The sequence below is a fragment of the Nicotiana sylvestris genome, chromosome 7, assembly GCF_000393655.2.
Source record: "Nicotiana sylvestris chromosome 7, ASM39365v2, whole genome shotgun sequence".
Taxonomy (NCBI): Eukaryota; Viridiplantae; Streptophyta; class Magnoliopsida; order Solanales; family Solanaceae; genus Nicotiana; species Nicotiana sylvestris.
Window position 1 is genome coordinate 7,970,038 of NC_091063.1, and position 24,183 is coordinate 7,994,220.

At 37.6% G+C, this 24,183-nt stretch overlaps 1 protein-coding gene across 1 annotated transcript; it reads left to right on the plus strand.

Annotated features, from left to right (window-relative positions):
- Nucleotides 1-2,742: 2,742 nt before the first annotated feature.
- On the plus strand, nt 2,743-5,504 carry LOC104243476 (protein DEEPER ROOTING 1-like). Its single transcript, XM_009798663.2, has 6 exons — nt 2,743-2,879; nt 2,974-3,046; nt 3,481-3,962; nt 4,354-4,522; nt 4,790-4,841; nt 5,046-5,504. The coding sequence occupies exons 1-5, from the start codon at nt 2,874-2,876 to the stop codon at nt 4,807-4,809; spliced, it is 750 nt and encodes a 249-aa protein (XP_009796965.1). The 5' UTR covers nt 2,743-2,873; the 3' UTR covers nt 4,810-4,841; nt 5,046-5,504.
- Nucleotides 5,505-24,183: the final 18,679 nt, after the last annotated feature.

A 24,183-nucleotide genomic window follows, 5' to 3' on the forward strand; every position in this document is an offset into this window, starting at 1 on the left:
TTCTTTGCGGTTTTTTCAAAGCATTTTTTTTTTGTAAAAACTGGAAAAATAAATTTGTATAAACTGATTTTTTTTTTGTAAAAACTGAAAAAAATATTTTCGTTTTTTAAAAACGAAATTTAAAAAAAAAACTGAAAAATGAAAATAAGAGACGGGTTGTGGTTTTTTTTTAAAAACGGGTCGAGTAAAAAAAAAAAGAAATGAGTCATTTTAATCTGGTGCTGTCACGTGACACTCCATCCAAAATAGGAGTATTTTTGTTCCAAGGTATGACAATAAGGGTATAGATAACTCAGAGTTAAGTGACACGTCTTTTTTTTAGTTGAACTTTTTATTCGGGTCGGGTCAATATTTGGGGCGGGTTAATCCGAAAAAATTGTTAGATATGGGTTAATCTTCTAATACGTTATTTGTTTTAATTTCAACCAATAAGAAGTTTCCACGTGGAATTTAAATAATAATTATTTTTAATTCAGCATTGACCTAAAAGTCAAAGGGCATAAGTGAACCAAAAAGGTAGATGGAGGGGTATTTTTAGCCCAATAGGTGGATGAAGGGTATTTTTAAACCTTTTATAATAGTTTAGGGGCATTTTTAACCCTTTTCCGAAAAAAAATTATCAGCTTGAAAGTGCAAGGGGGGGGGGGGGTTGTAATTTTTCTTTTCTTTTTCGAGGTAGTCGACTAATTTGCGTTTTAGTCGACTGGACTTTTCAAAATCAGAATATAGAAACTAAATTGCAGAAAGTAAATGACGCAGAATATTTTATACTAGTTCGGATTCAGAGTGAATCCTACGTCCAATCCCCTTGGGTTGTAAGAGTGATCTTTTTCAACTACGAAGTAGCTTAATACAGATGGGTTGATGTTGTTATACACCAACAACTTTTGCCACTTTGTGCTTCTCTCTATTATTGATAAATGCCTCATCAGTGTTCTTTTCTCTCTCTCTCTCTCTTCTCTTCTTTGTTTCACAAGAAATCTAAAGCAGACTACGGTGTTTGTTTGAAGTAGAACAATAAGATTGAAATTGGTTTGATCAAAGTATGTCTTTTCAAGGCTGGTGTAGTAGGTATTTATACTTCGTGAGGTCTTCACGTCTTGTACGTCTTTTTGAGAGATTGCAAACTTATGGGAGTTATTCTCAGAAGGAATCGTAGATGAATTCTTTCCAAGATTAATTCTTCTGTTGATTTGCCTTGACTCATGGGCTTGATTTATTTCTTCCTTTAATGAGAGAATATTCCCGTTGTCAAATTCCTTGATTGATGCTTCGATTGACGTCTTTATGTGGAAGAATATTTAGCGGATGATTTCGTGCCCTTGACCTCCTTTGATTGAGATTCTTCCTATAATATCCTTGTTGATTGGTTTTGCCAGCTCCCTTGATTGATTTTTCGCTCCTTTCTTCTTTTTCGTTTTGATTCATTTATGCCTCCATTCTATTTCTCAGAAATCGTTCATGCACATAAGGAATAATTTGTTATTTTGCATTACTGAAATTAACTTAGATCTAACAAAGCTGCATACTGTAATTTTTCGACAAAGAGGTGTCGCGTAACACCACTTAAATAAAGGTGGCTCCGCCACAGGCTAGTATAGAGAAAAGTATGGATTTATCTTGAAGCAACACACTTAAATTAAATCCAATTTTTTTCGTCTTAGACATTATAACTACAACCTAAAGCCAACTACCCTATCAAATTTAGTTCCTGAAGCTATTCTTATATTTAATTTCTTTGAACTGATTTACTTGCTATGGTGAATGCTTGTGTACTACATGAATAGGATGCAAAATATTCGGACATCTAGTACCATTTTGAGACTTGAGATTTACATGTCCAAATATTGTGACACTACGTTTTGGGATAGAGGAGCCAACTAAATTGCAGAGTAGCATTAGGGACTGAACCGTGACATATTCTTTTATAAAAATATTTTTTGGCAATAGACAGAATGGGTAGAACTAATTATAATATGCTATTCGGATAGATCCTTTTGGGGTACGGTTCTTCTCCGAACTTACATGAATACAAGATGCTTTGTGTATCGAGCTATCCTTTTTTTTATTTGGGCAGACCCAGAGACGTATCCAAGTTAAGGAATATGGGTTCACGTGAACCCATACTCCTCTCCCTAAACCATGAATAGCAATGTTATATTTCTTCAAAATTACTTAAATATATGTGTGTGAACCCATGTTCAACGATGCAATTATTATTGGGTGCACCTCTACAAGTAAAATTGACAGTTCAAATCCTACTCTAAACGATCTTATTTTCGATACGGAATATAGATATATATATGAAAATTATTAAAAATTTTAGAAAAATATAATTTTAAACCAATAGTTTTAAAAATATTATGGGTCATAATAAAAAACTAAAATTAAATTAATTAAATATAAATTTTAAATTCACCCCTGAGTACTCATTCTCTTAAAATTCTGAATCCTCCGGCCGCAGACCCCTCCAACTTGATAATCTTAAAGCTCTTTTATAAGCAGTATTTACATTAACAATAGTGCCTGAGAGATTTCAAATTGGACGATGGTCGAAATGGAAAATGACACATGTAAAGGACACTAAAATATGCGGCTGCATGGGAACTTGAACCAATACTAGCACTGCTTAGCTTAATAGCTGTAGAAATATACGGTGTTCAATTAAACTTATAACTTTTTTTGCTCGAATTATATATATATAATTTGGAATGCTGATAACTCCACCTCTATTTAAAAAGGCCAGAAGCTCAACTTCCTTTGGCTTAACAGACTTGTGCTTAAACACAATTCTCAAGCCCACCTTGATCATATTTCTACCTCTGTAGTTAGATTAAAGGGTTCTCAAATCTCAAGTCTATCTTTTCTTCAAGATGAAGGTAAGTTGGACAGGCTTCTCATTTTTGCATATATTTGAAGAATGATCATTTCATTCTTTAGATGGTAACTTTTTGCTTTATATGCTGATAATAGATCTATAATTGGATTCAAAACAAGATTAATGGAAAGCAAAGCACCTCGAAGCCGAACCCAGTAGCAGTCGCTCGTAAGTTTTCTTGATTTTATATTTTATTTGCTTTGTTCAGAAGCAGAGCCGCAGAGCAATAATAAAGTTGTCTCTATGTGACCTACATTTCACTGGTTCGAGCGGTGAATTGGCCACGTGAACTTTGTGTTACGGTAGGCTGCTCTGTGTGATCTACGGTTCATTGGTTCGAGCTGTGGAATCAGCCACTGAACGTTATGTCAGGATAGGCTGCTCTGTGTGACCTATGTAGTTCACTGGTAGGCACTGAACTTTGTGTCAGGGTAGGCTGCTCTATGTGACCTACGGTTTACTGGTTCGAGCTGTAAAATCAGCCACTAAACTTTGTGTCATGGTAGGCTGGCTACCCTTCTCCGAACTCCACGTAAACACAGAATATTTCGTACATCCGGCTACCGCTTTGTACTCATATGATTTCTCCTTAAAATTAATAGATCAAAAGGTGCATCAACCATGCAAAGAAGAATTCAGTGACTGGCCTAATGAACTGCTTGCTATTGGGACATTTGGCAAAAACAGTATTCCAAAAATTACTGGTAGTTTGGATCAACCAGATGAAAAACTTACAGCTGAAGAAGTTGGGCAGCTTAACAAAGAACTAAAACATCTAATTCCCCCTTCAGCCAAGGGATCAAATAAAGATCTTGACAAATTCTTTGACTGTCTCCAGAAATTAGAAGCTGAAAATTCAGAAAATAAAGAGAGCAATTTCAAGCGGAGTAACAGTCTTGTTTGTGGTAGAGGACAAGAATCTGCTCAACTGGAAAACACAAACAATGGTATTAGCAGAAAATCTGTGTCTTATCTTCTCAAGAAGACATTTCTCTGCAGTGATGGATTCACACTCCCTCCCCCTTATCATTTGAGAGATCCAGTACTTCCACAGTCAAAGTTTGAGAAATCAAGAATGGAAAAGGTTTGCACACTCTTGCATTTCTATGCAAATAATATACTCCCTCTCTTTTATTTTATATGTCGCTCTCTCTCTCTTTTACTTTGTTTCAAAAAAATGATAGCTTTCTATATTAATTTTTATTTTTTAAGTTATGTGCATCTAGAAGGGAGCTTTGGCGTAACTGGTAAAGTTACTGTCATGTGACCAAGAGGTCACGGCTCACGGGTTCAAGCCGTGGAAATAGACTCTTGCAGAAATGCCTGCATACAATAAACCCTTGTGGTCCGACCCTTCTCCGGACCCCGTGCATACTTAGTACACCGAACTGTATTTTTTATGTGCATCTACTAGTGTTTTATAGATGTATTTTGCAATTTTTTTCCAGCTTGGTTAAGTAATCCTTTATTTTCAGATTTTGAGGGCCATATTACACAAAAAGATATATCCTCAAGCAACAAGTCCAAGGAGTACCACAAGAAAGAGATACTTAGACAATAGATGTGAGCTTGAGAGTGATAGTGAAGATGAAACATCTGAGACTGTGAAGAATGGAAATAAATGGGACAAATCAGATTCTGATTGTAAGTTTTCAAAAACTTCACATGTGCATTAATGAATGGATTTTGACTTAATGTATAAAGAAATTTTACGTTATCAGTGTATTTTAAACTGCTATAGCAGGCAACTTACCTTAGTTTTACGTCACTGATTTCACTTTTATGGGCTGTTATTTGTCACTACATAGAAGTTAAATCTTGATGAATATACCATTTTTCACTTGAAAGCATTTTGTTTTTCTGTGGCCAACAAATTTTTATATGTTAATTATGTTCATTTTGGTGTTGCAGTCATTGTACTAGAGATTTGATTGGCCTCTTAGCCGGTTCTTAAAAAGATGAGGTATGATTACCTTTGAAACGATCGATCATATGAGTGAAGTGCTGTTATAAAAAACATGTACTATTATATTATAATATGAAAAAATTGATTCCAAAGAAAATTTGACCTTTATAATAAAGTGATATTATAAAGGATGTTGTTATGGAGAAATTAAACTATATTTCCATCCAATAGTCTCACCCTTTGTATTTTTCTCTTTTGCAGAATTATTTCTGTGAAAAACAAATTCAGATTCTTCTTAAGGTTTTTGTGGAAGAGATGATAGAAACAAACTTTCCATCTGTTGGTGCTGTGTTATCACAAGAAGTACATATTTCACTTGATTTTTGCCATGGCTAGATAAGGGTTTCTGTTTTTTTGTCATGGTTGGAAGAGAAAGATTTTGTTAATGTTGAAATTTACGTTGTGCGGACCTTCCCAAATAATGTCGCATTCGTGTCGGATCCTCCAAAAAATACACTACTTTTGATAGGACCCGACATGTACCTAATGATATTTTCAAAGAATCCGAGTACATAGGTTAAATCATAGCAAAAGTGAGTGAGGCTTGCAAAATTGGAATTGCTTCTTTTAATGATATATAAATAGCACTATACCTTTTGTCTTTTCTGGTGTTATACATTCACAAGTGTCACTAATAAAAAGAGAATGCATCTTATCTCTAGTACATATGAAATCCTATTTGGTTAAATCCATTGTCTAATTCTATGTACAAATATTAATTTGTAATCTTGAATAAAGGAAAGCAATCTTCTATAACTGATTGTGTTTCATATCCAAGAGCCCTTTTTATATTTTTTTCTCGATTACATTACGAACTAATAAATTAAATTCGTATAGGCATTTTGAATGCTGATAGTAAAATAGCCCTTTTTGCTATATTTTATATTACTCCGTCCATCTCATAAAGTATTTTAATCTTTTTAGCACAACTTGATTAATGTACCCATCTTTTTCTGATGCAAGACCCACCTTGCAACTAATGGATTAATACAATAATTGTGGGACAGAACAATGTCATATATATGTTGGGCATTATTAGATTGATGTCCCTTTAATCAACTAATTATTATGTGCAATGGGCTTAAATGAGATTAAGAAAACTTAGATTTGTATAACATAAAGATTCTCAAATCTTTAAATCTAGCTTATATCGTATTAAATAATTAAAACAACATATGTCAGATCACAAGAGATATGGAAGCAAAGAGCCATTATCTCAATCAAATCATCCACTATATTTGCTAATAATTTTGCATGGCTTTTAGCAATGGTGATCTCCCAAAGATTTTGGTGAATCTAATTTTTTTGCATGGGTCTGAAATAATGATGACTTATTTGTTTTCGTTATTTGTTTTCGTTATAAAACAATAAAAGAAGAACAGTAGTATTGCAGAGAAAAGTAGGAAGAGAGAATTCTTATTGATTTGGAATTATTTATACTAGAATAGAACACCTCTATTTATAGGGGAAAATGACTTAGCCACAAAGTAATAAACCCTAAAATATCTCTAAAATATAGATATGCATCTTAAATACAATTTTATTTATAACACTCCCCCTTGAATGTCTATTCAACAGATAATATGTCTCGTTAAAATCTTAACTAAAATAAAACCTAGTGGAAAAAAATTCTAATGAAGGAAAAAAAGTACACATCTAACAATACGCCTTTTGGTTGCCTCGTTAAAAACCTTGCAATGAAAACCTAGTGGGACAAAACCTTATAAGGAAAAAAGAGTACAACACGTATTAACTCCCTTGATGAGAGCATCAATTCACATCCTTGAGCCTTCGCATTCCAATCTTGTGCACCATCTTCAAAACATCGTTGGTAGGGATTTGATAAATAAATCAGCTATATTAACTTGAATGAATAGGTTGCACCTTGAAATCATCATTCTTGATAGATATATAATGTCGTGGAGCGGCCTTTTCAATATCTTCATAGAGGTATTCTCGTTATCACATTATCATGCTTATAGTTATAGCAAGATACATATGCCATATAAATGGACTTTAAATGAATATCAAGTTTTTATGTCATGCCAGACATATAAGATATATGAAAGTGATTGCACATAACGTTGACTTTATATTTTCAAGTGTTCGAACAAAATATGCAAAACTACATGTCTTTCATATGAAATCAATTCTACTTGAATTATTTCTCCAGACTTATCCTTATATATATATTCAGCATTATCATAAATGTAGTCGACGAATATTTTATATCGGTTCCAACCTCCTTTTTTCATAAAGACATTATCATATAGATCTCTCCATTCATATATGCAGGTGATAAGTAGGGATTTTGAGCTCTTATTTGCTCTCTTTTAGTTGCGTTTTTGCTCAAAAATGCTTAAAGATATTCCCAGAAACTAACAAATATGCTTACTTGCAGGAATATTAGGAAACGAGCCAAAGAAGTCAAAAATTAACTCATAAAGGAGTCTAAAGTGAACAAGAACCAAAACAGGGCAAAAGAACTAGCAGTGCGGACCGCATCTATTATTATGCGGTCCGCAGGATTGAAGATTCAGAGAGTTGGAAAGTAAAGGAGTGTGGACCGCATCACTTTTGTGTGGCCGCATAATCCTAAGTGCAGCCGCACCCCCTTTTATGCGGACCGCATAAGCCTGAAGTTCCAAGCCCAAATTCCCAAGAATGCGGATCGCACGATAATTGTGCGGTCATAGAGGCCCATTATGCGGACCACACCAGAATTATGCGGCCGCACAACCTTCTTAGGGGCATTTTTGTCAGATATTTTCAGCTTAGTATAAATAGAACTTTTTGTCATTTTTAGGTTAAGTTTAGCTTTGTGGAGGTACACCTGAGCCGTTTTCTTTACTTCTTTGAGTAATTTTGTACTAGATTGACTTCTTAACATTAGATTTTCTTTGTTTAATCAATTATTATGCAATCTATCTTAATTTCTTCTTGTATTTCTTCATTTTTCATGAGTAGCTAAATCTTTAGCTAGGGTTGTGGCTCAACCCTAGTGTGGGTACTTAATGGGTATTTAATTTTAAGGCTTGTTTGTGATTGGGTTAGTGATATTTAGCCTTGTTTATGCTTAAATTCTAGAATTAATGGTTGCAAACATTGATTCATGCCTATTTGACCTAGTCTTTGCTTGATAAAGAGAGAATAGGTTTAGGAAAACTTGGCTAACAAGGAATTAGGGTAAACTCAAGAAATTGATAGCCCTAATTAAAGGGTCAAACCTAGAGATAGTAAGACCCGACTTGAGCATACATCACTTGATTTGTGTAATACCCATTTGGGATTGAGAAAGCGAAATTGGGCAAAATCACTCAAACTACCGAGAGGTATAGAGTGAGCAATAGCGTGTGATTGCTATACCATGATCCCGATTAAGTAAACTTGCCCTATAGTTTACAATCCGTTAGGTAGCCACCTAGGTGGACGTCATGACCCTAGATTCCTTTATCATTTCAAAAACAACCAAATCAAAAACATTGTCTTCTAGTTTATTAGTTGCAATCATTAGCTAAAAGTAGAAATAGAAGCAACCAATGAATATGTGGATGTGCAATCTAAGGCACATCATACATTTGCTCTAGTTATATACCTAATCTCATATCTAACTCCCTGAGGAATCAACCCCGACATGTGTTGGGATTTATTATTACTTCGACCGCCTTGTTGATACCCAATTTTTTCCATAAGATTTCAAAACTATGCCTGGGCATCAATCTATATTTTTCATACAATTTCTGCATTTTTAAATATTTTAACTAATTTCTTCCAGCATTTATTTTTATAAAATAATCACTAAATTTCATCACAAATAGTTTTATAATAATTTTTGTGGCTTAATTCTATTATTTGCATTTGTACCAAGTTTCATTTATTGCATAAATAATCACATTTGTATTTTAATGCAATTGTAATTACTTTGCAACTATATCCTATGCATGCATTATTACATTATTTGACCGCAAAATAGCCTTTTATATTTTTAAAATATTAAGTAATTATTTTTAAAATATTTCCAGGCGCAAAAATTATTTTTTACAGCATATTAGTTATTTTTAAAATTGTTCTTCCATTAAATAAGGTATTTAACAAATGACCCCTATTTTCAAATTTAGCCTAATTGCCAAACCAATTTTAATCCCTTATAAACCAGCCCAGAAACCCCAGGCCTAATACCCGGCCAAATCCTAGCCGTTGATCATTTTGATCAACGGTCCAGATTCACCCTTACCAAAATTAAACCTAATGACCCCCCAAGCCTCTCATTTCCCCTCCTCTCACGCCTACATCTGATCCTCTCTTCTCTCAAAAGCTCTCAAGTCCTAACCCTAGCTCACCCTCATCGCCGTTCATCTGCTGTCATTCATGGTATTTTCCCACCACCATCAGGCCTCTAATGACCTCCCTTATGTTGGTATTGCCATCCCTAAGGTCCTCGAGGGACCAGGGTCAGTCCACTCGCATCTATGGCCATTTCTCGCCCATTTCAAGCTGTTCCGGTTCGATTTCGAGTAAGATCTTCCTATGTCGCCTTAGATCTTTGGATTTTTAAAGCCTACTTCTTTATCTATGTGTTGTTCTTCTCGAAACCCTAATTTCTTCCTTCTAACTTCTTAGATCTGTACAGATTTGAGATGGTTTGGACCTATTTCACATGAGTTTTATAAGAACCGTCTAATTTTTACGAATGATTTTCCATTTTTTCTAAACTAGGGTTTCCCAAAAATTTCTTTATCCAAAACGTTTGATGATTTTAACGTTTAATCTTCTATTTCTTATGCGTTTTAACATATTTCGTATATGTTACTTTAACCCTAACTAGTTTCTGTTAAAACCCCTAATTTTTTCAACATTTTGTTTGGCTTCTGAATTACTTGTGTACCGACTTTGTCTTATGTTTTGGTTCCTGTGAATTTTCTTTATCCTAATTAGATGTCTTGTGATTTTTATCCTGATATGCCTCTACTAAGGTTCTTGGTTCGACTTTTCTACTGATTTTATATGTCTATATTCATTTTGGTTGTTCATGGTAAACTTATATTTTTCTCCTTAGATCAGTATTGTTTCTTGATTTATCGATTTGTTTCGTTAAAATTTATGTGTCGAATCCTGACTATCCCTTTCTTGCCTTATTTTTTCTGCGATACTTGCTGACTCTTTACGTGTTTTTCTTCTTAATTAAACCCTTGATTATTCTGAAGTTCTTATTTTTGATTTGATTTGAACTCTTTTCCTTAACAAAACCTTTGATTCTTACTTCTTCACTCAGTTTGATTGAACTTCTTGCCTTAATTAATTTTCTCTTGCCTTATTTGAATCAATGATGTTACTTGCTGATTCTTACTAATTATTTCCTTAATTGAACTCCTGTTCATTCACCCCTAATTACCTACTCTGTACCTAAGTCCTACTTGATTTCTTTCCTTAAATATCTATCCTGCTTTTACCGATGATTGATTATCCCTTGATTAAGGGGAAGACTTTACTGATTTCATGTGTGTGACTGATTCTGTAAATTTTCCTAATTGCTACATAATTGATTCTTTACCTAACTCTTGATTACTATATATGCCCTTACCTACTCTCACTTCAAAACACGAACAATAGTTCAAAAACTACCACTTTTACACTCTAAAAAGGCTCTCTCTACTCTCTCTGCTACTTGTGATCTCTGTTATTCTAGCCGACTACAAGCCAAGGCTGGAAATTGCACAATACCTTTCTCACGTCTTGTGTTTTCTTTCATTAACTAGGTATGCTTCTGATTAATTTTAAGAATCTAAACCTATGTGTTTATTTACTACCTTAGTTCATATGGCATGAGTCCCTTCTTGCTTCTGTTTACTGCTTACCCATCATGCCAAATACTTCCTATTCAAATCTATGATTAGCATGATTCCACTTTACTTGCTTGTTTGCTATCTTGTTTAACATGTCTACATATGTAACTAGCATGTTTATCTAGCATGTCTAAACTCTGCTTTTGTGTAATTAGCATGTCTTCACTTGTTAATACTTGCCTAGCATGCCCATTTAAGTCCTTGCCAGTTCTGCCTCACTCCTGCTAAGTTAGTTAATCTCCCTAGAGTGACTCTAGCTGTGTTGTTTAGATGTCCTCAACATGTTTCTACTGTGATATTTGGTGCATGACCTGCATTCTATCTAACCTACTAGTTCTGTAGAACCCCTTAAGAACTCTATGCATCCTGTTGTTTATGTGCTCCATTAAGGAGTATTCTCTGTATTCTCAACCCCTCTTTCCTTGTATGAAAGTTGTTTGCCAAAGTACTTCCTGAAGCCTGTTTGTTCTATGACTTGTGTTCTGACTGAAGATTGTTTATCGTACATTCCTCAAACTATTTTATCACTAAATCAGTACTGGTTTTCAGAAATTCTTTTCACTCCTAAGACCTTTCTTTATACTGTCTATTAAATTTTTCAAACTATTATGCAATTTCACTTACTCCTAGATTATTAAGCCTTGCCCCTCTGGTATGTGTACTACTTAGAGACCCTTGAGATTTCTCTGAACTCTGGCATATCAGGGCTGACACTTCCACACTGCACATAAATCAGTTATTATTTGGGAAAGGTCTAGGTGTGAGCACTGTCCGGGATCCTTGAGGTCCTTAGGGAACTCTAACACACATAGACATGAAATTGGCCATGGAACTTTAGGCATTTGAGACTACTAGAGGCTTGGAAATCACTTTGGGCTTACTTCAGGCTCCCTATAGCTTAATTTCTATTCTATTTATGTAATTTTTATTCAATCATTGGTCTGTAATAATTAATTGTAAACAAATATTAGGGTGACTACTGAAAAGGGAGAGTAGTTGTATACTGTGGGTAAAGTTGGGTAGATAACATGCCTATAGGGTCCATTTCTATTCAAATGTATTTGTTAGATAACATGCCTATAGGGTCCATTTCGATTCAAATATGTTTGTTAGATAGTATGCCTATAAGATCTGCTTTGGTTTAAATAAGTTCTGATTGCTTTACTTTTTTTACATAATTAGTAGCCATGCCTATAGGATCTGAAATCAGCTTAATTGTAGAAATCATGTCTATAGGATCTAAAAAAATTAGTTTTAGTTAGATCTAAAAATCAGTTTAACTTTGACTCACGCCTGTAAGTTCTGAATCAGATTAACTCACCTACTCGATCATTTACACTGCGTTAAATAATATTACTAGAAAGCATGCCTATAGGATCCAAATTACCTGTTTAAAATTGTTTACTGATTTACTGCATTCCTGATTAATGATTAGATACCATGCTCATAGGATATCACTATTATACGACTAGGCAAGCCAATAGGGCGACTAAAATCCTGCAAACTGTAAAACTATGTTCTGTTATCTGTGACTGCTCATATTCAAAAGGTTTAAAATTAGTAGGCAAGCTGAATAGGTCTTTGACACTTTGGGCCAAACTTAATATTGCATATTCTCTACTCACCTAGATATCCTGTTCTAGAGTTCCTCTTAAATATCTGAAAACTGTTGTTTGAGACGTGCACTTACTTGTTCTATTTGTGGAGGTAAAATGTGAGCCTTTAATTGTTCCCTCTTTAATTCAATCCTAATTGTTTTGGTTGACGCCTAGATTTTCTCCTTTAATTACCTTAGGATGGTCTAGAACTACCTAAATTAGAGGTCCTAAATACCTCCAGGGCCACAAGGAAGGGACGGGTAGTGCACGCATATGATATCTTTCAAGGTTGCTAGAACGCTTTAGGCTATAACCAAGGGGAGGGAATTGGGTAGTAAGGATATGATGACTACGCGCTAATGTCACGTGTAGCCCCTCATTGAGGAGTGATTACCAGACATTGTGTGGGTATGATCATGTAGGCTAACCAACCTAAGACCCCTCTTTCCCAACTCCTGTTGTTTAAATGAATTTACTTTTCTTTACATATGTGCAAATTGTTCAAAAATATTTCTTGTTTTCATTACTTGAATCATACATGTACCTAGAACGTCAAAACATGCCTTTATTTGCAAGTATGTGTTAAAACTGTTTATTTGTTAAAATGATTAATTCACATAGTTTATGTTTGGTCGGGACCCACCGTTGTGGACCGCGAGGGGTGCCTAACACCTTTCCCTCAACATCATACTCCACTTGTGCGTAATTAATCCTATAGCAACGCTTGATAAGTGTTTGCGCTCTTCCTATATATCACCATTTAAATGCGGAAATGCGTATTTGCAGTAAAACTAGTCGATCAGGGGTGCGTTCGGCAGTTCCATGCCTTTCTCCCTCGAGTTGTGCGCTTGAGGGTCTCAGTCTAGACCTTTATAGCAACCTTATTCTGGTTAATTGCACATGCATCATGGTCAAACCTAGCCGCGTTAATATGTTGTCCACATAATAACCCTTTAAGACAAGCCTTGTCCAAAAGTCCATCGGGTTTTCCATAATCCCAACAGACATAACCACGATTATGTGCATTAATTTGGAGAAATAAGTGCCAATATGCTAATCATTACTGTATAAATAGATGAACCTGGAGAGGAAAAGGGCCTAACTCTCTTTGTTTGCAGAAAATAAGGCACAAAGTCCCCAGATTTGGTATGGTCGGTAGCATACCCTCACTTTTGCTAGATTGGTGGAGGGATCTTCCTTCATGTGACCAAAACCATATGAAATGAGTCTTAGGAAACTTGCCTTCTCTGTTGGACCTTCAGCCCAACAAAATGCTGATCGAGGTTGCAACTATGTTTTGGGACAAGGAACGGGCTGTTTTCCATTTTGAGAACATAGAAATGACTCCCCTCCTAGAAGAAATAAGAGGATTTGTTGGTTGCCTTGGGATAGCCCTAATCTGTTAGCACCTGAAAATCGCACTGCTAGGGAATTTCTGAAAATGATGGGGCTGAAGAAGAATGACAACTTGAAATGCCTAAAGAACTCCTACATACCTTTTGAGTTCCTTTATGAAAGATACAGTCACAACAACTCTTATATTTTTTATGATGAGTTCTCAATCATTTCTTCAGGTTGGATTCATCGTAGGGTCTTCGTGTTTATTATGTTTTTCTTGGGCATGCTGGTATTCCCAATCTAAGGGGATATGATCCATACTAGGCTGGCCATGGTAACTAAAACTCTGATGGACGGGATCGAGGGGGAGACATTGTCATGACCCAAAATCCCAACCCGATTGTGATGGCGCCTCTCGTGAGGACAAGGCCAGCCAATCAACAAAACAGTACATCTCTTTATAATTACTTAGCAGGAATAAGTCTAAATCATGGGCAATATAATCTTAAATGCGAAATAAACGTGATAGAACAAGGAAAACCATCCCAACTCAGCCCGAAATCGGGGTGTCACAAGTCATGAGCTACTACAGAGTTTACTAATATTTTACAAAGTCTGGAATTATCATAAATAACAAAGATAAGGGAGAAAACGGGGCTGCGGACGTCAACAGCTACCTCGTTACTCCTAGTCACCGCCTGGCCCGGAAAGAATCAGCGCTCAGGAGCGAACTCAGCTCTGCCTGTATCTGCACACATGGTGCAGGGAGTAATGTGAGTACTCCGACCCAGTGAGTAATAAAAATAAATAACGACTGAAAACATGAAATCTCATAACGGCACAATATAGCGCTATCCCAAGCAGTAAAATCAGTTATACAGTAAAATAGTGAGTATCAGATAATTCTTCTTTTAAAACAGTAAAGACAAATAATTTCCACAGTAAGGATAAATCAAAAGCTTGCCCCTCGGGCTCAATATGTAAATCTCAGTATAGTATCAGCCCCTCGGGCTCACTCCCAACTCACCAGCACACAACATCAGCCCCTCGGGCTCACTCCCAACTCACCACACACAAGCAACGGCCTCTCGGGCCCACTCCCAACTCACCTGGGTACCCTGCGCTCACTGAGGGTGTGTACAGACTCCGGAGTGGCTCCTACAACCCAAGCACAATATCAATAGGCCTGAAAGGCTTCACACATCACACTCGAGGCCTGAAAGCCTCCTCATATAACACTCGAGGCCTGAAAGCCTCCTCACATCACTCAACATATCCTCACGTATGGCCCTCGGCCTCAATCAGTCCAGAAAATAATCATAAGCCTCTTGGGCATCAGTAAAACAATAGTGCTCAGCTCAACAGCATTATAAATATCATTAAATCTCGAGTTGAGTATAAATGTAGCTGAGTTCACAAAATAATATAATTCAATTGGACTGAGTTCAAATAATATTTCAATTCGTGAGGAAAATAGTGATGTAAATTCACAAAAGATTTCAGATAATTGGCACGAAGCCCAAATATGGCAATAAGCCCAATCATAGTGAAAAACAATAAATCTTTATCAATTACGCGGTAAAAATATCAACTGGGATGGACCAAGTCACAATCCCCAATAGTAAATGACCCCGCGCTCGTCATACAACGCGTGTCTCATCTCAACATAGCAGTATGTTGTGCAATCCGGGGTTTCAAACCCTCAGTGCATCATTTAAAATCATTACTCACCTCAAGACGGTCCAATGTCTACTCCGCTATGCCCTTGCCTCTCGAATTTGCCTCCACGCGCGTCGAATCTAACCAAAATCAGAGCGAATACATCACAATATGATAAGGGAACAATACTCAATCGAAAATACTCGAAAAATGCTAAAAATCACGAAGTTGGCAAAACCCGAGCCCCGAGCTCACTTCTCGAAAAATTACGAAAGTCACATCACCGGATTCCTCGTCTCGCCACCAGTCCGTAGATATAAAATTTACCAAAATCGGAGTTCAAATGACCCCTCAAATCTTCAAATCTTATTTTCAAATCCCTAGGTCCAAAATCCCCAATTTACACCTCAAAAACATGTAATCTAGTCAGATTATTCGATGATAATTCAATATTATGGAGTAGAAATAATCACAAGTGACTTACCTCAAGATTTCTCATGATTTCTTGCTCAAAAATTGCCCCAAACCGTGTTATTTCGCAAGAAAATAGGTAAAAAAACGAGCAGAAATGCAGCAGCTTTTAATAAGCAAATCTAGTCGCTAAAGACCCAAATCTGGTCACTAAAGGTGCTAATCTGGTCGCTAAAAGTGCCACACCAGACCTGATGCACCAGCACTCTTTAATTTCACTAAAAAGGCTCTAACTCCTTCATACGAACTCGGAATTAGACGATTCTTGTTCCTATGAGTCACAAATAATAATACGAACACAACCCTTCAATCAAAACTCAATTCGGAGCTCATTTGCCCAGTGCGATATCCATTTCGCTCGTTAAACAATTACTCATGTTTGCGTCAAAAACCCAATCGTGACTTGATTAAATTAGACCAAAATTTCCAAATCAGTCCTATAATTCATTATCAAAATTCTGGAAGTCTCAGAATCAAATTTGGATCTCTAGAACTAAAAATGAACCTTTAGATCATTACATTTATGCTCAAAACGGCAAAAATCTTCCAAAAACTCTTCCAAAATTTGTCCGAGCCTCATGGGATCCCAACAAAGTATACTAACAAGTCCCATAATATGACACAAACTTAGTTGCTTCTTCGAATCACCAAAAACAACGCAAAAATACAAAATTCACCTCGGATTCAAGCCTATGAACTTTGAAACTTCTAATTTTCACATCCGATGCCGAAACACGTCAAAACTAGTCCGAATGATCTCAAATTTTGCAGACAAGTCCAAAATGACATAACGAAGCTACAGAAACTCTCGGAATTCTATTCTAAGCCTCGGATCAAAATCTTACCTATCAACCGCAATTCGCCAAAATACTAACTTTGCCGATTCAAGCTTAATTCTACACCGGTCATCACAAAAATATTCCGGACACACTCCTAAGTCTCAAATCACCAAACAAAGCTATTCGAACCATAAAATTCGCATTTCGAGCGCTCTAACACATAAGTAAATATCTGGTTGACTTTTCCAACTTAAGCTTCCTTAAAAGAGACTAAGTGTCTCAAACCTTACCAAAATCATTCAGGAATGACTTCAAATTTTGCACACAAGTAACATTCGACATTACGGACTTGCCCCAACTTTTGGATCGCATTCCGACCCCGATATCAAAATTTCCACTTCCAGTCGAATTTTCTCAAAAACCTTCAAATTTCTATATTTAGCCAAACGACTCCAAAATGACCTACGGACCTCCGAATTCACTTCCGATCGCGCTCCCAAATCCATAATCACCATACGGAGCTACTGCCAGTCTCGGTATTCCAAATGGACATCAATAACACTGAAATGCATTTTAAGCCAAACTGATGCAATTTCTTCTAAAATGTTATCTTCCACAATAGGCGCCAAAACGCTCCCGGGTTATCCAAAACCCGATACGGGCATACTCCCAAGTCCGAAATCATCATACGAACCTGTTGGAACCTTCGGATCCCAATTCCGAGGTCGTTTACTCAAAATTCCAATCCTAGTTCATTTCTTCAATTTTAAGCTTTCAAAATGAGAATTTCCATTTAGATTTTACTCCAAACTTCCTGAATTTTAATTCTGACCATACACACAAGTCAATATACCTGAGATGAAGATGCTCATGGCCTCAAACTGCTGAATGACGGGTCAGAGCTCAAAACGACCGATCGGGTCGTTACAATCTCCCCCACTTAAACATACGTTTGTCCTCGAACGTGCTGAGAACTACACTAAAGTAGTCTGAAATCACTTGTTTAACACCTCATGCACCTTCCCGTGCTACCACCACTCAGTTGAGCACATTAGCTCGATAACTCTGTAGATATACTCCCTTATTCAAGCAAATAAGCCATTAGGTCCAATTCCAACATCCTAAATTTCCTGCCAAGCCTGTTTCCATCATACGACCACCATATCAATCTCCACACGCTGTACCCAAACATGGCTGCATAACTTTGCTGAATTCACACTTTGCATCACTTTACTCATAGGACCACAATAACATTCTTTAAACATAATAGTCGAAATTCCACAAATCTGATGCTCCCATTGCATCTCATGACCTACATAGGTCTTGCTCTAGTTTTTACAACACCAATACGAATGAAGAGATGTGCCGAAATTCATAATCAACTGTTGAATCAACAATTCATTGGATCTATACTCCTGACAAGTTCTATTACCTTGTCTCAAACCAAAGAATGATCTTTGCTCTATAATATACTTCATATAATCAGTTTGCACTGACCCCAAATCTAGTAACCTCGTCTCACCCAGTACGAACTACTCAGGCAATAAGTCACCTCGGACATAATAAAAAATCCCACAAGACGCCACAATGTGCTAGTGGGCTACCAATTCGAACGCGATACAAAAGGAAGGCGAACTCTGGGAGGAACTACTCAACTCGCACACTAACATGGACTTCTTCAGAAAATAGGGAAACAGAACACATAAAAGCAAATATGGGCACTGAACTGAACATCACACTGTTGCGGCGCGCTACCCGATCCAAACAACATACCCATGGCGGCGTGCCACCCGATCCACATATAGAACTCACATAAGGAGATACACCTCGAGCTGAATAGCTCACCACATCCAAATACCAAATATCGGTCATAAACACACTAAGGTGCATAATACCATTCCCAAGGAAACATATAGCGTTATTGGCTACAACTCAAGCACAACTGAGGTGCGATACATGATCTAAGTCTCAAGAGCCATCCTGCTCATATAACATCACCGCTGAGCGGAACCTCAACACATAAGGAATTTACCAAGCCGTCTCACAACTCATACATCGCAATATATCTTTACATGAATTATCTGACCACGAAATAAGACCGCGACTATCCTTCCATAAAGAGCGCATTGCTGAAATAAACACAACTGGCCTGACGTAAGGCTCACTTCCACATTTAAATCTATCCCCCGACCTCAAGTCGATCCTGAACGTGCCAAGTTAGGCCAATAATATTTCACAGGTCTATAACCCAATAAGCAGAGTGCCCTCCAGGCATAAATTCTCAAATGGATGATATTTCCAAAATCCTCATACTTGGTTTAAATTTCTAATTAATCAAGTGACTACATGTCACACTTATACAATCTTCCTGTGGGACAAGCTCCCACCATCTTCCGAAATAATTAATGGGTTCGCACATTCAAACCACCGGCTGCACTAACGCTAATCCCTAACCAGGATGCAAAGCCTTTCTCACAGAACACCGGTTTCAGGTGATACTGACATCAATACCCATCTTACTCAAAACACTGGAACTCCTTTCCTGCTCATTCGAGCTTGTGACATCACAGTCATTGACCAAACTGCTACCTTGGTCCTTACTTCAAATTCCATACCACTCACTGCACCTCACGTGTCGATATACGATAGACATGATTTCCATCACAACTCTGGAACCGCCTATAGGCTAATATTTCATCACATAAGACTTTCCATTTAACTTACTTCGGGAGAACTATAGCAACATACAGGCGAATTCTCATAACCGTCGAATATGCCAATATCTAAGTAGTGGTCCAAGCCACCATAACCCTTCCGGGATTTGCCTCCACATAACAAGCCATAACAGAAGAATGCTTCTGAACAAAATCAATTACGGTGGCCGACAAGCCTCACACGTACCGCCACAAATCACTTGCATAACTTGCTCACGCTGAAGGAACTGATCACTGACACCAATATGCCAATTCAACTATGGCTAATCAACCTACCTCCTTCCAATTTACCCTTAATTGCCTTGGAAATAATACTTCTCCATTCAACACATAACATACTCCATCTGCACTCCTCCGGAGTGACCTTGAATCACGAGACCATGCTGTCTCAAATCCCACGAACCATTTCATATCTCCCAAATGCTACACCGCAAGTCAAAATATTATAGAACATTTTGGGCACCTTCTCATAAGCTGCTACAAAGCTTGATTCTTATTTGTATCTATAATGTCGACATCATTAGGCACCACACTTTGCCCTTTGAATTCATGAGGACCGTTACTGAGAGCCACCCGCTCCGACTTGGCCCCGAATGCAACCACTCCACTGAATTATATAACATATGAATACCCTCTCTATGAAGCACCCAACGGGATCACTTCCCTCGAAGCCTGCACCTATACGAGGCATAAATCATGAATCTTCCCTCAAGTCTGTACATGAGCCAATAAGGCTAACCATAACATGCGTTCAATAATTCATTTACTCAAATTACCACTCATGGTCCTTTTCCGTAGCCGCAATAACCCATCAATACGCTAATAACCAGAATTCACGCAGGTAATTAACTATGCAACCCAATCGTAAGCGGTGGGACTCTCCCACTTAGCTCAAAGCCACTATTACACGACTTTCGAACAAATTAGAACCATTCTCTCAAGTCATTTACTCTTATTCAAAATGCAATTCACCTGATCCAAGGAACATAACCACACGTGCCTCATTAGCACTCTGACACCGCATGGTATGACCTCATTCCAGTACAACCAAACATCTTCCTGCTCCATGCACCGAGCATTCTTTACCAACGACAACTTAAGACATAACATCTATAAAGCACCATGTAGCCTTTGTCCAAGTTTTCCCTCACTCGTGCCATCTTCGGACCAATTTCCATAACCAGAGCTGATTCGCCAGCATGCCTCGAACCGGAACCAACATAGCACATGACCGCACAATTATCTAATCAATAGCAAACTCCCCAACTTGGCTCGAAGCCATAGATCACAACACATATACACTATTGCTGCCATAATACCATGGTGAGATTAAACTCACTCCTTCATTCACTCACACAACAGTTAAGCCCACTATTAGGCGACAATTTTTTTTACTAAGTCCCAAATTTTTCAAAAATTTCGACAGAGTTTCCTTTGTAATTGGGCCTATCCACCTGCCAGAGAATCACCAAAATCATCCTAACAACACATCCACAACTTGACAAAGCATCACAATGAAAAATCAAACACTTAATAGTCCACCTATCATCCAACAGGTCTCCATCGTCGCTTCCAAGTCATATAGATACATCTCGCAGTTGTAACATACTTATCACATAGCTATCCATCCATCATTCCCAATAATAGGGACAATACCGAACATATAAGTTCAAAACACTTGCTCACATAATCAACACCCCGGTGCTCAAGCCATAGGCAATGATCCGGCCTCAAGTCCTCCCGACTGGCCTAACATCAAACTCACAGAGATTACACCTCGCCCATCGATCGGGGAATTACAAGCCATCAAGGCACATCTAATACTGAGCATTCGTTCGCGCATACGAATATGTGGAAGGAACTGTAAAAGTTACTTTTTCAAGCTGAATCAAGGAGGCACGATTAAGAATTCAAGAATATGAAGTTTTTCCTAAATGTTCTGCAGCCTCTCGAGGATAAGTACATACGTCTCCGTACCGATCCGCGAGACTCTACTAAACCAGCTCATGACTCGCGAGACCTAGTAACCTAGGCTCTGATACCAACTTGTCACGACCCAAAATCCCAACCCGGTCGTGTTGGCGCCTCTCGTGAGGACAAGGCCAGTCAATCAACAAAACAGTACATCTCTTTATAATTACTTAGCATGAATAAGTCTAAATCATTGGCAATATAATCTTAAATGTGAAATAAACGTGATAGAACAAGGAATACCATCCCAACTCAGCCCGAAATCGGGGTGTCACAAGTCATGAGCTACTACAGAGTTTAATAATATTTTACAAAGTCCGGAATTATCATAAATAACAAAGATAAGGGAGAAAATGGGGCTGCGGACGTCAACAACTACCTCGTTACTCTTTGTCACCGCCTGGCCTGGAAAGAATCAACGCTCAGGAGCGAACTCAGCTCTGCCTGTATCTGCACACATGGTGCAGGGAGTAATGTGAGTACTCCGACCCAGTGAGTAATAAAAATAAATAACGACTGAAAACATGAAATCTCATAACGGCACAATATAGCGCTATCCCAAGCAGTAAAATCAGTTATACAGTAAAATAGTGAGTATCAGATAATTCTTCTTTTAAAACAGTAAAGACAAATAATTTCCACAGTAAGGATAAATCAAAAGCTTGCCCCTCGGGCTCAATATGTAAATCTCAGTATAGTATCAGCCCCTCGGGCTCACTCCCAACTCACCAGCACACAACATCAGCCCCTCGGGCTCACTCCCAACTCACCACACACAAGCAACGGCCTCTCGGGCCCACTCCCAACTCACCTGGGTACCCTGCGCTCACTGGGGGTGTGTACAGACTCCGGAGGGGCTCCTACAGCCCAAGCGCAATATCAATAGGCCTGAAAGCCTTCACACATCACACTCGAGGCCTGAAAGCCTCCTCACATAACACTCGAGGCCTGAAAGCCTCCTCACATCACTCAACATATCCTCACGTATGGCCCTCGGCCTCAATCAGTCCAGAAAATAATCATAAGCCTCTTGGGCATCAGTAAAACAATAGTGCTCAGCTCAACAGCATTATAAATATCATTAAATCTCGAGTTGAGTATAAATGTAGCTGAGTTCACAAAATAATATAATTCAATTGGACTGAGTTCAAATAATATTTCAATTCGTGAGGAAAATAGTGATGTAAATTCACAAAAGATTTCAGATAATTGGCACGAAGCCCAAATATGGCAATAAGCCCAATCATAGTGAAAAACAATAAATCTTTATCAATTACGCGGTAAAAATATCAACTGGGATGGACCAAGTCACAATCCCCAATAGTAAATGACCCCGCGCTCGTCATACAACGCGTGTCTCATCTCAACATAGCAGTATGTTGTGCAATCCGGGGTTTCAAACCCTCAGTGCATCATTTAAAATCATTACTCACCTCAAGACGGTCCAACGTCTACTCCGCTATGCCCTTGCCTCTCGAATTTACCTCTTCGCGCGTCGAATCTGGTCAAAACCACAACGAATACATTACAATAGGCTAAGGGAATATAACCCAATCGAAAAGACTCGAAAAATATCGAAATTCACGAAATTCGCAAAACCCGAGCCCCGAGCTCACTTCTTGAAAAATTACGAAAATCACATCACCGGATTCCTCGTCTCGCCACCAGTCCGTACATATAAAATTTACCAAAATCGGAGTTCAAATGACCCCTCAAATCTTCAAATCTTATTTTCAAATCCGTAGGTCCAAAATCCTCAATTTACACCTCTAAAACATGTAATCTAGTTGGATTATTCGATGATAATTCAATATTATGGAGTAGAAATAATCACAAGTGACTTACCTCAAGATTTCTCATGATTTCTTACTCAAAAATCGCCCCAAACCGTGTTATTTCGCAAGAAAATAGGTAAAAAACGAGCAGAAATGCAGCAGCTTTTAATAAGCAAATCTGGTTACTAAAGACCCAAATCTGGTCGCTAAAGTGCTAATCTGGTCGCTAAAAGTGTCACACCACACCTGATGCACCAACACTCTTTAATTTTACTAAAAAGGCTCTAACTCCTTCATACGAACTAGGAATTAGACGATTCTTGTTCCTATGAGTCACAAATAATAATACGAACACAACCCTTCAATCGAAACTCAATTCGGAGCTCATTTGCCCAGTGCGATATCCATTTCGCTCGTTAAATAATTACTCATGTTTCGCGTCAAAAACCAAATCGCGACTTGATGAAATTAGACCAAACTTTCTAGATCAGTCCTATAATTCATTATCAAAATTCTGGAAGTCTCGGAATCAAATTTGGATCTCTAGAACTAAAAATGAACCTTTAGATCATTACATTTATGCTCAAAACGGCAAAAATCTTCCAAAAACTCTTCCAAAATTTGTCCGAGCCTCATGGGATCCCAACAAAGTATACTAACAAGTCCCATAATATGACACAAACTTAGTTGTTTCTTCGAATCACCAAAAACAACGCAAAAATACTAAATTCACCTCGGATTCAAGCCTATGAACTTTGAAACTTCTAATTTTCACATCCGATGTCGAAACACGTCAAAACTAGTCTGAATGATCTCAAATTTTTCATACAAGTCAAAAATGACATAACAAAACTACAACAACTCTCAGAATTCCATTCCGAGGCTCGGATCAAAATCTTACCTATCAACCGGAATTCGCCAAAATACTAACTTTGCCGATTCAAGCTTAATTCTACACCGGTCATCACAAAAATATTTCGGACACACTCCTATGTCCCAAATCACCTAACAAAGCTATCCGAACCATCAAATTTGCAGTTCGAGTGATCTAACACATAAGTCAATATCCGGTTGACTTTTCCAACTTAAGCTTCCTTAAAAGAGACTAAGTGTCTCAAACCTTACCAAAATCATTCAGGAATGACTTCAAATTTTGCACACAAGTCACATTCGACATTACGGACTTGCCCC